General features: G+C 40.1%; 1 protein-coding gene across 1 annotated transcript in view; it reads left to right on the top strand.

Annotated features, from left to right (window-relative positions):
* COL4A6 (collagen type IV alpha 6 chain) overlaps nucleotides 1-16523 on the top strand; it is a gene marked incomplete at both ends in the record, with an annotated part of 287744 nt that overhangs the window by 112215 nt on the left and 159006 nt on the right. The window contains one exon of the mRNA XM_079728096.1: nucleotides 13962-14045. Within this exon, the coding sequence (XP_079584222.1) occupies nucleotides 13962-14045 (84 nt within the window). The remainder of the gene's footprint in view (nucleotides 1-13961; nucleotides 14046-16523) is intronic.

Here is a 16523-nt window from a genome sequence, read left to right as displayed (position 1 = left end):
ATATTGGTCCTATTCCATGCTTCCCCATCTCAGCAAATAGCACCACCATCCTCCCTGTTGCTCAAGCTGAAGGAGTCACCTTTGACTCCTCCATCTCCCACATCTAATCATTCACCTTCATCCATCCATTCACCAGTTCAGAAACCTAAATTCCTTTCCTAAAATCCTTTCTTATCGAAAACTTCAAACATATACAAAATAGAATAGTACAATGAAACTCCTCCCATGTACCAAGTGCTCAGCTTCAAATTGACCAATTCAGACACTCTTGTTTCATCTATTCCCACTTCTCACTCTCAATTATATTGAAACAAATTCCAGAGATCATTTCATCTGTATTTCATTATGTATCTCTTAAAGATAAGTCATGAAAACATCCAAAATCCCATTATCACACCAAAAACAAAATGAACAATAATTCCATAATATAATCAAATAGCCAGTCAGTTTTCATATTTTCTCATTGTTTTCCTTCCTTACATTTGAGTATGCAAATAAAACCCCTACATTATGATTAGGTAGTAAGTCTCTTAAGTCACCTGTTCCTATAACAGTTGCCCACGGGTTTGATTTGTTGGTTGCCGTTTCCTGCATTTGCTCTTGCATTATTGTAAAGCACTGGTAGTTATATCTAGACATTTGATCAGATTCTTTCTCTCTCCCTCCCTCCCTCTCTCTCATGTCTACCTCTACCTCTATCTCTATCTCTGTCTTCCCTCTCGGTCTCTTTCTCCCCCTCCCTTCCTCTCTCTCCAAGACTGTTTCATCATATTTCATCAGGTCGTATTTTATCCTTCCCATCAGGAGGTGTAAAATGTCTGCAATGTATGCTTGTTTCTCTGTGATGTCAGTAGTTGTTGATATGCATTGCCTCAATCCTTTACCTCATAGGGGCTTGCAAATGTTAATTCTGTAATTCCATCTTTTATTTTAGGGGAAACATTCCTTCACTAATTTTTACGGTTACCCTGAGTTATAGTTCATTTAGTAAAGGCAGGATAAATGCTTAGTTCCACCACCACCACCCCCATTTTTTTTTCTACCAATTTAAAAAATACTTAATTCTCTAGCATCCTCCAAAGGTGACTAGTGAGGAGTTTTTGTTTGGGGGTCTGGAGGAGAGTACCATTATGAACTCATGGAGTTTTAAATATTTTAAGCATTTCATTCATTGCAGTTATCATTATTGATATACAAATCAACACTTATTTGGCCAGTGGAAGTGTATTCAGATTGGCTCTTGAGCCCTTTTGAGTACCCTAATAGTATTTTTAACAGCTTTACTGAGGTATAATTGACGTACAGTAAACTGCATGTATTTAAAGTGTACATTTTAAGTTTAGACATATGTATACAACCATAAAAACATACCCCACAATCAAGATAATGAACACATTCATCATCCCCAAACGTTTCCTCATGCCCCTTTGTAATCCCTCCCCTCACACTTTTGCATCACCCCCTGTCCCTGGACAATAACAAATCTGCTTTATGTCACTATAAATTAATTTTCATTTTCCAGAATTCTTTGTAAATGGAAATAAAGAATATAAATGCTTTCTTACTGGCTTCTTTTACTCAGCCTATTTATTTTTATATTCATTTATGGTATTGACTCTATTATAGTCCCTTAGGAGATACGTGATTTGCAAATACTTTCTCTCAGTCTGGAGCTTGTCTTTACATTCTCTTAAGAATATCTTTCAAAAAGTAGAAGTTTTTACTACCAAACGTAAGGTAGATAGCTAGTGGGAAGCAGCCGCATAGCACAGGGAGATCAGCTCGGTGCTTTGTGACCACCTAGAGGGGTGGGATAGGGAGGGTGGGAGGGAGGGAGACGCAAGAGGGAAGGGATATGTGAACAGATGTATATGTATAACTGATCCACTTTGTTATAAAGCAGAAACTAATAAAAAAAAGTAGAAGTTTTTAATTTGGATGAAGTCCAATTTCTCAATTTTTTCTTCTTTACATCAAGCTTTTGGTGTTGTATCCAAGAAATCTTTGCCTAATCTAAAATCTTTGTCATAAAGATTTTCTCCTATGTTTCTACTGAAAATTTTAAAGTTTGGGCTTAAATTTAGATCTGCAATCCATTTTAAGTTAATGTTTGTATATGGTGTGAGGTACGGATCAAGGTCCTTTCCTTTCTTCTTTCTTTCTTCCTTCCTTCCTTCCTTCCTTTCTTTCTTCCTTCCTTTCTTTCTTTCTTTCTTTCTTTCTTTCTTCCTTCCTTCCTTCCTTCCTTCCTTCCTTTCTTTCTTTCTTTCTTTATTTATTTCTTTATTTCTTCCTTTCTTTCTTTTCTTTTGCATAGGATATCCAGTCGTTGCAGTGCCATTTGTTAAAGTCTATCCTTTATTTACTGAATTGCCTTTGCCATTTTGTTGAAAATTAATTAGCCATATATGTGTGGGTCTATTTCTGGACTCTCTATTTTGTTTCATTGGTCCCAATAACACACTGTATTGATTGCTATAGCTTCATAATAATACTTTCAAAAATCAAGTCCTGGAAGTCTTAAAGTTTCGTTTTTCTGTTTCAAAGTTGTTTTGGATATTCTAGGTCCTCTGTATGTCTGTATGCATTTTAAAATGGCATTGAATCTATGCTGATCAATTGGGTAGAAGTCGATTTCTTAACAATGGCTTTCCATTTACTTAGGTCTTCTTTAATTTTCTCTGCAATTAAGTTTTCAGTGTACAGGTTTAGCCAATATTTTGTCAGGTTTATTCCTAAATGTCTCATATATTAGATGCTATTATAATTATATTTTAATTTCACTTTTCAGTTGTTTGCTGTTAACATATAGAGATACAATTGATTTTTGTATATTAAACTTGTGTCATTGAACATTACTAAACTCACTTAGTTCTTGTTGCTTCTTTCATAGATGTCGTAGTATTTTTTACATTGTCATCTGTGAATAAAGACAGTTTTACTTCTTCCTTTCAAATCTGGATGCCTTTTTCACCCATGCTTTATCACACTGGCTAGAACCTCCAGCACAATATTGAACAGAAGTGTAAATGTGGACATATTTGCATTGCTCCCAATCTTAGTAGAGAAAGCATTCAGGCTTTCACCATTAGGTATAATGTTACCTATAGGCTTGTTCATAGATGCTCTTTAGCAGACTGAAGAAATTCCCTTCCATTTCTAGTTTGCTTGGGGTTTTTATCAGGAATAGATGTTGAGTTTTGTCAAATTATATTTCTGCATCTATTGAGATAATCATATTTTTCCCTTTTGATCTACTAATATGATGAATTATATTGATTGACTTTTGAATGTTAAACCAACTTACCATTCCTAGGATAATCTGTACTTGGTCATAATGTACCATTATTTTTACATACTATTAGATTCAATTTCCTAAATTTTTGTTAAGAATTTTTGTGTCTATATTCCCAAAATATATTAGTCTGTAATGGTAATACTTGACTCATAGGATGAGTTAGGAAGTAGTCCCTCATCTTCAGTTTTCTGGCAGAGTTTGTGTAGGAATGGTATTATTTATTCCTTAAAGGTTTGGTAGAAATCACCAGGGAGGCTATCTGGCCTAGGAATTTTCTTTGTGGGGAGGGTTTAACTACAAATTCAATTTTTAACATCAATATAGGACTATTCAGATTATCTGTTTCTTCTCAGTGAGCCTTGGTAGGTTGTATATTGCAAAGCACTTACCAAAGGTGTAGCTGAGGCCTTGCTATAGATGGGCTTTCTGAAATGAGTTTTGCATGTCACTTTGCCTGGAAACAAAAAGCAGATGAGTTTCAAAGCCATGAAACAGAATCAGAGACAGAAATACTGGCCCACTCCTTTGCTTGTGGGCTTTGGCTAAGGCCAAAAAGTTTGAATTGGAGTTTAACTTTGCTTATGACATATCATGCTTTTATTTTATTTTTTTTGGCATGTTTCTTTTTTAAAGTCTGTTCCCACCAACCAAGTAGACTACTCGACTAGTTTCTATTTTCTGCATATGAGAAGAGATTAAGGCTGTTTCTCCTAATTTTAGAAATGTAGGCGTATGTGACAAGTTAGTTTGTCTTGCTCACCCTGCAAGCAAAATTAAAAACAACTTCTGAAAGGATTTACAGCTTAAAATTACAGCCATAAAATTAGGTAAAAGTAACATGCAGTTCTTGGCAAATGAAGACAGAGGTCCTAGTCTTCTATTTACTGGGTTTTGTAGTTTGGGGAGGGGTTCCTTCTCATTTTCCTTCTAGTCATGAGGGATGGATTTTCTATGAACCATTCTATTTCCCTGGTTTAGATCCTCCTCCCCGTGTCCTCTTTCCTCATTCCTGAGCAAGCAGAACATCTATATTCTCATCTATATCAGTATGCCTTAGAGACTGTCTATATCATGAGCTAAATATCTAGCTAAAAAATTATAGAAACAACCTGCATTTGTTTCCCATTCTATATCCTTCTGGTAGTTGCTACTGCTGGTGAATTCCACATGGACTCACTGTCTGTCTCAACTGAGCATTGGTTAAATTCTCTCTTCCAAGTACAAAAGATAGAAATGGCAGTGTCCTTGATCCTTTGGACTCAATAATAGATGAGACAGTCCGTCAGGATATTTCCAGCAAGTCGAATACTCTGTCCTGGAATCCCAGTCCTTCCTTTTCCTGTAGGTTCAACTCTTAGAGAACATATTGACTCTTCCTTCCTAACTTAGGCTACCAACTAGAAACCCTAAGGGATTTTTTTTTCAACTTGGAATGATTTCCCTAAAGACATCATATTATAAATAAGCCATAAGGCTCTGGGACAGGCCACTAAAGCCCATGACACTGTATGTCTAAAGTCTAGTAGCAAGAATAGGCTCACAGAAAGTAGGACATGCAGCCCCACCATGCTTTGCACAGCTGAGGAACCTGAGGATCCACCTGGCCACTCAAAATAGTCTTGTATATTTTTATTAGAAACTGTCACCACAATTTCTCTGAAGCGGTCAAAAGGAGAAGCTGTTAGAGTGAGCAATGAATACCATAATGAAACATAAATAGTGCTATTGTTGGAAAAGAGGGAAGGTAAAATTTAAGAAAGGATGTGTGAATGAATATATTGTATATGAATTATATCTCAATAAAATTGTTACAAAAAAGAGAAAGAAAATATGTGACTAGGATTTCCAGAGAAATGGATAGGATATGAAAAGCATTCCATGAAAATGGAATAGCTGATAAATAGAACTCTATGAGTAGAATATTGGAGGTGATAGCTTGGCCTGCAATGGTGGTTGAGCCTTATTTAAAGGGGCTTCTAAGTGTTATGCCTGGATTTAGAAGTTTGCAGGTAAGAGACGGTCATGAAAGGTTTTTGAGAGAAGACAGGACATAATCACATCTAAGTTTTAGAAAAGTATCTCTTTACCTTTTCCAATAATACTTCTCACTTTCTTCTTTTGATCATAGTTGTCATTAGGCTTTAAGCTCCTTGAGTGTAATAAAAGTCTCCTAAATATTTGTCTTTCTTTCATTGTGCCCAACATAGTGATAATACATAGCAGGTGTGCACTGAAGGTTGTCCTCAAATCAGTGAAGTAGACTTGGTGTGAGAAAGCCTTGTTCTAGTCTTGTCCCTTTCTGGTCGTGTCCCCTCTATTTAAATATGTCTCAGGTTCATTCGCTTCTCCTCATCCAACCGCCATAACCCTTGTTCAGGCCACCATCTTCTCTCCAATAGTCTCTCTTTATATATATATCTATATATAGATATAGATATAGATATAGATATAGATATATAAATTTACTTATTTATTTATTTATTTTTGGCTGCTTTGGGTCTTCGTTCTTGGGTCTTCATTGCTGCACGTGGGCTTTCTCTAATTGCAGCGAGCAGGGGCTACTCTTCGTTGCAGTGCACGGGGTTCTCATTGCAGTGGCTTCTCTTGTTGCAGAGCTCAGGCTCTAGGCACGCGGGCTTCAGTAGTTGTGGCACACGAGCTCAGCAGTTGTGGCTCTAGAGCGCAGGCTCAGTCGTTGTGGTGCACGGACTTAGTTGCTCCACGGTATGTGGGATTTTCCCAGACCACGTCTCGAACCCGTGTCCCCTGCATTGTCAGGTGGATTCTCAACCACTGCACCACCAGGGAAATCCCTCTCCAACAGTCTCTTAATTGGTCTCCCACTCACTATTACCCGCTCCTGTCCACTAGCGATACTGCCAGAAGAAAATTTTTTCTAAAATATTAGTCTGACCATGTTACTCTCTGCTTAAAATTATTCAGTGGCTTCCTGTTGCTCTGACAATTAAACCAAACCTCCTTAACATGGCCCACAGGACTCTGCTTGAGCAAGTCTTTGCCTGCCTAGACAGCAAAATCTTCTGTCACTCTCCCCTTTACTTTCCTGTTTCAGTCACTCCGGCTTTCTTTAGCTTCTCCTAGCTGCCACGTTCTTTCTCACCATAGGGCATGTGCATTGATTTTTCCCTCTGTCTGGAAGATTCTCTGCCTCACTCCCATCCCTTGACTTAGCTGATGCTTCCTGTTCTTCAGACGTCAGTTTAACTGCACTTTTTTGGGTTTTTTTGGCCACGCTGTTCGGCATGAAGAATCTTCCCCGACCAGGGATCGAACCCGTTCCCCCTGCATTGAGAGCATGGAGTCTCAACCACTGGACCACCAGGGAAGTCCCCCTAACTGCACTTTCTTAAATAAACCTTCTCTGATCCCATCAAGGAGGCCAAGTGTCCCTGTTGTATGTTCTCATATCCTTCCATTGGTCTCGTTTGTATCGTATAGCACAATTATAATTAAAAGATTATTATTTACTCTTCCAACATCTGTCTCCTGTACAAGAACATAGAGCAAAGGAGCAACTCTATTTTGTCTAACAGGGTACTCCCAGGGCATAATCCAGTGCCTGGCACAGAGTAGGCACTCAGTAAATCTTTGTTGAATGAAGAAGTAGTACTTATATCTTAATGACTTGAACATTGTAAACTTTCAGAGTATCCTGGTTTTCTCCATCACACTTTGCACAATGATTATTCTTCAAATATTTGTGTAAGTATTTATCTGTATCCCATATGAGAATATCAGCTCCATGATGGCAAGTACTATGCTTACTTTTTAATCAAATTATATATATATATATATATATTTTTTTTTTCGGTATGCAGGCCTCTCACTGTTCTGGCCTCTCCCACTGTGGAGCACAGGCTCCGGACGTGCAGGCTCAGCGGCCATGGCTCATGGGCCCAGCCGCTCCACGGCATGTGGGATCTTCCTGGACCAGCACATGAACCCATGTCCCCTGCATCAGCAGGCGGACTCTCAACCACTGCGCCACCAGGGAAGCCCAATCAAATTATATTTTACAGACAATAAAATGTGCTGATTATACATGTGCAGTTTCATGAGTTTTGACAAATGTGTACACTCATAAACATCTGTCCAAACAAGATATAGAACATATCCATTATCCCAGGAAGTACTCATGCCCCCAGTCAACCTCACTCTCACAACCCTGCAGAGGTAACCACTGATTTCTATCATCATATATTCGCTTTGCCTATTCTAGAGCTTCATATAAGTGGATTCATACTGAATATGCACTTACGTGCCTGGCTTCTTTCACTTAACACAGTATCTGTGAGATTCATCCATGCAGTTACATGTATCAATACTTTGTTCATTTTTTTCATTCATGAGTAGTATTCCATTGTACAAATATACCACAGTTTGTTTATCTACACACCTATTGATTGAAGTCTGGGCTCTTCTCACTTTGGGATTATTAGGAATAAAACTACTATGAACTTTCATGAAAAAGTCATATTCAATTTTTTTTATCATCCTACCCCCAGCACCTAGTACAGTGCTTCATACACAGCAGGCACACAATACACATTTGTTGAGTAAATGAATGAATCTAATCCTTCCAATGTTAGTGATAACTGTACCTTTCCTTCCTGCTTTAGAAACCATATTAGAAGGCAAATAAGTAAGAGTGACTCAATTACAGAAAGAAACGTGAATACCCTCTTAATATGTTTAAAAGTAAGTTGCAGAGTTTGTACTTTAAAATGTTATTACTAACAATTACTTTTGACACTCCTCACATCTGAACTTGTCACACAAGTGTGTCATGATGCTACTTGTAGGATTTCCGGATAAAATATAAGATGCCCAGTTAAATTTGAATTACAGGTAAACAACAAACAGATTTTTAGTGTAAGTATGTCCCAAATATCGCATGGAACATATTTATGCTAATTTGGGACATACTTATAAGAAAATATGCTAATTGGGATATACTTACTGTTTTTCTGAAGTTCAAATTTAACTCAGCATCCTGGATTTTTATTTCTTAAAACTGGCTACCCTAACTACATGTGAACTGTGTGACCTCTGGTCCTCAGGCCCCATCCAGCTTTAAAGCTCAAAGATTCCTCACTTTCTCCCAGTCTCTTTCTCACATATTTTTCTCATATATCCTTCAGAAATGCTGTTCTAAGAACATTATGGACAAGATTTAGTTTTTATGTTTGTGTGTCTTAAACATTTGCTTGGTGAATTCACTTTAAGGTCTAGCTGGACAGTACATACCCTCAGGCCCTGGTTCATTCTGGCTGGCTAGGGCTTCTCCAAGTGAAATCCAAAATGCTTGTTCCTCTCCCCACCCCCTGAGCCCATCTGTTGCGTTTGTGTACGTGTGTGAACACAGTTGGACAGACGGAGGGAAATGCCTTTCTGAACTACTCATCAATGTCTGGTGTCAGCTTCATCCTTAAAATAAAGTGTGGGTGACAAGTCTCACCTGGTAGGGAGCCAGCTCCTACAGATCCATTTCTTCTCTTCCCAGAGCCTTTCATTCATAAACTCATAGGGAACTGTTCTTAAAAGGCAAATGCACATTAAACATGGGAGAAGACTAAGGTTGGTTTAGTGTGTGTGTGTGTGTGTGTGTGTGTGTGTGTGTGTGTGTTTAAATTTCAATGAATAGGTTTTGCTTTGGAATTGCTCAAAGTGAAGCCAGACTCTCTGTATTATTAGCACAAAGTACAGAAACCTAGGATGATGCTACAGGGGGCCAGGCTTAATGGAAGGGCGCTAAGATTTTGAGTCAAACTGGGGTTTGAATTTGTGCCACTCCCTAGCTGTATGACCTTGAGTAGGCAAACTAGTAAACCCCTTTAAGCTTCAGTTTTCTCATCTGTGAAATGATGGTGGTAATAGTGCCTACCACACAGTGCAGTTGGGACAGTTCTGTGATATAGCAAAAGTGAAGTACTTAGCCAGGCACATAGCAGATGCTCCATGAGTGGTACCCATTATTATGAATGTGGCCACAGGACTAGTTCTGATCCAGCCAAAGAGGCCTCTCTCGGTTTTTGGACCCTGAGGCAACCAGCAGGGAATGAAGATTGTAAAAGGGCACCTCAGCATCTTGTATTATTTTTCTTTTTAGAAGTTTACCTGTGCACTGAAAAGAAAGGCCCTGGCTTTGAGTCTTCACTTTGTCACGTAACTGCCAAGTAATACCAACTCTGAGACTCAGGTTTAATTTTTTTTTTAATCTGGAAAATTTATATATAAATTTTCTTTGTTTCAAAAGTAGTTGTGAGAATTATATCTATAGGACAGTTGTTTACAAAGTGTACAAATGATGCAAGTTATGGTAAGTGTACAAACAATGCAAGTTATGGTAAAGTCAGTAAACCCATCTTGATAAAAAAGGCAAAAGAATAAAAAGACACCTCCCAGGGCTTCCCTGGTGGCTCAGTGGTTGAGAGTCCGCCTGCCGATGCAGGGGACACAGGTTCGTGCCCCGGTCCGGGAAGATCCCACATGCTGTGGAGCAGCTGGGTCCGTGAGCCATGGCCGCTGGGCCTGTGCGTCCGGAGCCTGTGCTCTGCAGCGGGAGAGGCCACAACAGTGAGAGGCCCGCATACCACAAAAAAAAAAAAAAAAGAAAGAAAGAAAAAAAAGACACCTCCCAACACTCATCTTTCTTTTTCTGACTTCCCAATTTCAAGCTGATTCCTGGAATTGGTGGCAGTGGGTTTAGTGGGAAAAAAAAAACAAGGCAGAGAGAGGATAGCTGGTTTCTTATCCCAACTCTGATACTTAACTTCCTATGGTGAGGAAGTCACTAACAGCTGAGCCTTCATTTCCTCATCTTTAAAATGCAAATCAGTCATCCAGTGATCACCTAGTAGGCAGGCACAGTACTAGATGCTATAGTTATAAATAATACCAGCTAACATATATTGAGCATACTATATGTGGCAAGCACTTTGCTAGGGGCATTATCTTTAACCTCCCAAAACCCAATGAACTAAAATATTATTATCCCTATTTTATAGTTGAGGAAATTGAGGCTTAGAGGCTTTAAACTGATTTGCTTTATAGTGAACAAACCAACATCACCTCAGAGGAACTTACTGTCTAGGGGGATAGGTGAAGATATAAAGAAAACATTGTAATATTGTGTATGTGTGTATGTCGCTACATATACCTGTACCTCTAAAACACCTATGTCAAATTTGTGGTAGAAAATCAAATGAGATTTGGTGTGAAAGGTGTTTTGAAGAAATCTGACACTGTTAAAACAGAGCTTTACCATGAGTTATTCACCATTTCAGAGAATCACTGCGCTAACAGCAACTCCATCTGTGGTACTTGAGTCAGCAATACCACATTCCAGAATCATTCTGCTTCAGCAGACTGTAGCATTCCTGGTGATTCTGCATCAAGCTGCTAGCCTCTGATGACTTCATTACATCTTCTTTTTTTTAATTAATTCACTTATTTATTTTATTTATTTTTGGCTGTGTTGGGTCTTCGTTGCTGCACGCGGGCGTTCTCTAGTTGTGAGCAGGGGCTACTCTTTGTTGTGGTAGGCAGGCTTCTCTTGTTGTGGAGCACAGGCTCTAGGTGCGCAGACTTCAGTAGTTGTGGCATGCGGGCTCAGTAGTTGTGGCTCATGGGCTCTAGAGCCCAGGCTCAGTAGTTGTGGCACATGCACGTGCCATGCATGCATGCTCCGCGGCACATGGGATCTTCCCGGACTAGGGCTCCAACCCATGTCCCCTGCATTGGCAGGTGGATTCTTAACTGCTGCGCCACCAGCGAAGTCCCTACATCTAATAGAGCCATGTATGAGCATTTACATATTAAAATACATATTGTTTCATTATGAACGACTTTTGTTTTTTCTTTGCAATACAATTATGGCATAATAAGTGCTTTTTTTTTTTTTTTGGCCACACTGTGGGGCTTGCAGGATCTTAGTTCCCCGGATCGAACCCAGGACCCCTGCAGTGGAAGCACAGAGTCCTAACCACTGGATATGCATTGCATACATATACATGGAAGGGAGAAAGCATTCCAGGGTGGGAATGACACCAGTGATGTGGCCTGGTTTAGCAACGGTTGGCGTGTCCCCAGACCAGCCAGGATAGGGCAGAGACTTCCTCTGTTCTTGGTCTTGCCATGTTCCCTGGAAGCCACGCCTTTTATCCCTGCCCTCCCCCCGCCCAGTGTAATTGAAGACTCCTGGGGGAACTGCCAGGACCAGCATTACAGGAAATTGCCTTGTGGCCAGTGGGGCTTCTCTGGTTACTTTCCTCAGTGACAGAAGACAGTGATGGCTTCCTGTCTGTTAGCTGGGTGTCTTTGCCTCCTTGTTATGCCAAGTTCCCAAGAAACCTCAGCCTGTGCTCCTTATATTTTTGTTCAGCTCCTGTTATTGGGATTTTTTTCCCCCTGTCTTATCCAGCTCCCTGCCTCCAGCCTCCTTGCTCCACGCTAGAGATCTGGAAACTTTTGGTCCATGATGGACACATATTATGGGACACCTAAAGGGCATTGTTTCGAATTAGGCCATAGCTCCAAACAGATACCACTTTGGCAACGCCTGTTGAGTCCTCTCCCTTGAAGGTGATGAATTTATCATCTGGAAACAGACTGGGTTTTTTCTCCTTACTAATTATACGTGTTCATTGAAGACTGCTGGAAAATACAGGACTATATGGAAAAGAAAATAGAAATTATCCATTATCCTGAGAAATCTAGCACTCAACATTAGACCAAGGGGGCACAGCACTGGTGAGGATTAAATTCAATGTTGCTCTGCCTCCCTGTTCTCTATTCCATTCCAGCCCCCAGCTTTCACCTTCCACAGCACCTCTTGAGCTCACCCTTATGAAAACTTGCCTGTCCTGTATACCATAAAGTGGAGGGCAAACTGGAAAGTGTACAAAAGCACTTACCATGTCAAAGGCATATAAGAGAGATAAAATATCTTTCATATCAGGAAGGTGTTTGGAATCTAAAATAGCAATATTTTGTCATAGCTCTGCCATCACTACCTTATTACCGAGGTGTTGTGGTGATAAAGGGTTGTGGGAATGTCTAAAGAGATAAGAGACCATCTGAGAAATTCACAGTGCTCCCTGGGAATTAGGAAAAGGTTCACAGTACAAAGAGGCAAGAATGATTAAGTGTGAGGCTGGCTCATAAATATGCCTTTCTCTTTTGAACAAAACAGCCAACATTAAACAAAAAAAGTTCGATGATACTAAATCCATCCCAGAGATAAAGTTCTTATTACAGATAATAGTTAGAATTTATGTGTTGCTTTTTTTCCAAGGTGGGTAGGGTCAGAATGGCAGTTTCCTCACTTTTGAGTCTGCATTGAGACAGAAGACTTAGAAAACACTAAGGCATAAGGGTTAAGGTCAAGGCTTGGGAGTTAGACCTGTGTTCAGATCCCAGCTCTGTGAGGTCATCAAGCATTTCTCACATGCCATCCACTGTTTTAGACATTGGGGATGCAGTGTTGGACAGCACAGATAAGGTCCCTACTTACATGGAGCTTACCTTCTAATGGGGGGAGACAGAATGTTTAATGTTGAAAAGGTAACATAGTGCTATGATTGGAAGTAACTGGGGGCCACTTTAGGTTGAGTGGTCAGGAAAGGCCTCTCTGAGAATAGACAATTGAACTGAGACTAGGGTGATAAAAAGAGGCCAGCGATCAAAAACATCTAGGGGAAGAGCATTCCAGGCAGAAGTAACAGCTGGGGCAAAGGCCCTGAGGCAGGAACAGGCTTAAGTGTTTAAAGAATAGAGTGAATACCAGTGTGATTGAAGCAGAGTGAGCCAGGGAGAGAGTGAGGAGAACAGGTTGGAGAGGGTCAGCACATGTCAGGTCATGCGGGGGGCTCTGGAGAAATTCAGCTTGTCATAATCATCATCATAAAACAGAGAAGGTGGGAGTTCCCTGGCAGTCCAGGGATAAAGATTCGGCGCTTTCATTGCCGGGGCCCTGGTTCGTTCCCTGGTTGGGGAACTAGGATCCTGCAGGCCACGCAGCGCGCCCCCCCCCCCAAAAAAAAAGCAGAGAAGGGAAAAGGAAGTTGGATTGGAGAGTTTAGGGAATAGTGTACAGTATCACCTGAGAAACTTGGATCTGACTAACTGGGCACAGGGGTTTGAATGCTGTGCTGAAAGTGGGACCCTGAGGAGAACAATTCTGAGGGCAGAGTACAGGGTGGCTATTTTCACCTATCATTACATTTCTGGCACTTGAATTTCTCTCAAGTTCTCTGCTACAGCTGCTGCTTTCTCATTGAGTGCAAATGTATAAGTCCAGCGGGGCTCAGGGATACAGCTAGAGTCTATTTCCAGCCCCATGTAAAGAAATGCTCTTGTATTTTGTGGCTGGAATTTCTACCTGTGGGGGGAGATTTAAGTCACAGTTCCCCAACCAGCTACCAAACTGGCTATATAGTGAGGTATAGACCTGACCTAAAAGGGTGCTAGCTTAAGATGACTTTTTATTTCATGTGACTCATGACACCGCCAAGTGAGATGATTAAGCTGCTCTGATTTATTTGGTTAGGAGGAGTGTGGCTAAGGGGTATGCTCCCTGGGCAGCATTGCTTCTTGCTTCACATGGTTCACTAACTTTTTTCTTTTTTCTTGTTTTTAATAGGGACAGAAGAAGCCCTATGGAAAGTCATGTGGAGGCCAAGACTGCATTGGGGGCTGTAAATGCTCTCCTGAGAAAGGAGCCCGAGTAAGTTGCTTCCTTCATTGTTGAAAGACAGATAGTCACAGGAGCCGATATCTGAAGTGTGTGTGTTTTCTTAGGAATTAAACTGCTTAGAATTTACTCTTATGACCTCATGGAACAAGCAAAGTGATGAAGACCAGCTGGAAGGAGCTTTGCTGACTAATGACAGGCAGAACTAGATTAGTCAAAGTCTCTGACGGACCGGGAAGAGGTTGCTTTCATTGACTCAATACCAAAGTTTCCTCAAGGTTTCATCTGGGGTATTTCCAAAAGGCAATTAAGTTGTGCAGAACCAGATTATGATATGTTTGTAGATGCATGTCAATTTTCATAGCTCATTTATAGGTAGGCTCTTCCCTACCACTCTGGGGGACAAGTGGTCCGATCGTTATCTACAGACTAGGGATGTGCTTCATCCAAAATCAAGGGTACAGGGTAGCCATAAAGTCCAGAAATATAGGTGACTATACATAAATAATGATTTATAGATATTATATTAAGGCATAGGACATGTTCCCAAACATTAAGTGATTTTATTCAATGTATTGTCCTTTAATAGCCATGCCCAGTTCAAATTGTTGTGCAAATTGCAATGAACACAGTGCCTTGATACAGCATTTCTATCAATCCTCGTATATGCATATGTGGTGTGTTGCCCCAGATGATTTGTATTTTTGATTTGCACTGAAGAAACCTGCATCTTTAGTATAACTCAGCAAAAGTATTCAAGGGAGGGGGATCAATCCATAAAAAAAATAAAATCCCATCTACGTTTTCAAAATTTATGGCCACCCTGTAGAATTGAGATCTTCCGACTTGCAGAATAGTATTTGCACTCTCATCACATTCAAACAAGCCTAAGAGCTTACATTGTCAAAGGAAGGTAGCATAAATAGGTCAACCAAACCCTTAAAAACATAGCCGAACAGGGAACAGAGTGACCGCTCCACCTCCTCTTTCATTATCTTCCATTTGCAGTACAGTGAAATGTCAAACTATGCCAGAATTTGAAGGAAAAGTATAAAAGGCCATCGCTTCATCAAAAGGGACCAGACATATTGTACATTAAAGGCACAGACTTAGGGAATCATATAATATTAGAAAGCGAAGGTATCTTCGTGAGCTTCTCATCTTATCCACAGATGGTAGAGGAAACAGTCTCTGAGAAGGAAAATGACTTCCCGGGTCACACAGCAAATTGATGACAGATTCAGGCTATTACCTGGGTCTTTTGATTTCTCGCCTATTTACTTTACCCACTGCTGTCTCCCAGGGAAGTCGTGTTCACTACAGCCACCGAGGCCCACGTTCTTCCTCTGATCTATATCTAGGAAACACTTTAGAAAAATATAATTCTACAACAAATATATGAATATGTTCTTAAATAACAGCAAGCAACACAGACAATGCAAAAGTCTCCCTTGATGTTCTCTCAGTCTCACTATTGTCTTTCTGGTCTTTTTCTGTGCATGATCAAAGATATGTATGAATACGTATAACAATAGTTTCATTTTCTGGGTTTTTTCCCAAACTATAATCATAAGTATATATTCTATGCCTTTTTTGGTTGGTTTGTTTGGTCACATAATATGTCCTTAAGATCTTTTCCTCCACCCCGAAGTTTAATCTAGCCATTTCCCTTTTGATGAACACATAGGTTGTTTCCAAATTTTTGCTATTTTAAAAAATGGAAGTGCTACAGTAGAAATCCTTGAACAGTCCTCCTTGTACTCATTTCTAGTGTAGATGCTAAGGGTCCGAATTACCAGATGTAAGGATAATGGGCATTTTTAATTTTAAAAGCCAATGACCAATTACCCCACAGAGTATCTATTCGAATTTATTTACAGCAGCTTTTTTGTACAAGAGTGCCCATGTTTCTATACCCTTGCCATCATTTGATATTTTTGTTAATATGGGTGAAAATCATCTCAATTCCCAGACTACATGTAAGTTTAAGCATCTTTTCACATATTCATTGCAGGTTTGTATTTCCTCCATGAATTTCCTGGACATATCCTCTCCCCACTTTCCTAAGGGGTGATTCTTATTGATTTACTTTACCCCTGCAAAGATACAGCAAGTAAAAATGGCCCAAGTGGAAGCAGATGAGATTTGAAGTTCGACACAAAAGGGCATTTCCTGATGGAGCGTGAGAGACCCTGCAGCCAGGGAACTGAGAAACAACTCTGAACTGTTTGTGGGGCTGGGGAGCCTTTAAAACTAGAAATTCTTATATATTCTGAACAGAGGTCAGTCCTACACCAGGGAAACATGCCTATGATGACCTCATTGTTTCACCCCTGGCTGAGATTTTGATCTTTGAAGATAGAAGGCGGTAGATTTCCTCTGTGAGGAGCTCTCATTTGGATTCCAAACATCTGGAGCCCTAATCTGGCTTCTCCTTTGAAAACATGAGTGGTTGAAGGGGCGTGGGATGGAGAAAAATAGAATATCACCGCACAGATTTTTTTCGTCAAT

Source organism: Hyperoodon ampullatus, assembly GCF_949752795.1.
Source record: "Hyperoodon ampullatus genome assembly, chromosome: X".
In the NCBI taxonomy this organism is placed as follows: domain Eukaryota; kingdom Metazoa; phylum Chordata; class Mammalia; order Artiodactyla; family Ziphiidae; genus Hyperoodon; species Hyperoodon ampullatus.
This window is presented reverse-complemented; position numbering and strand designations above follow the sequence as displayed.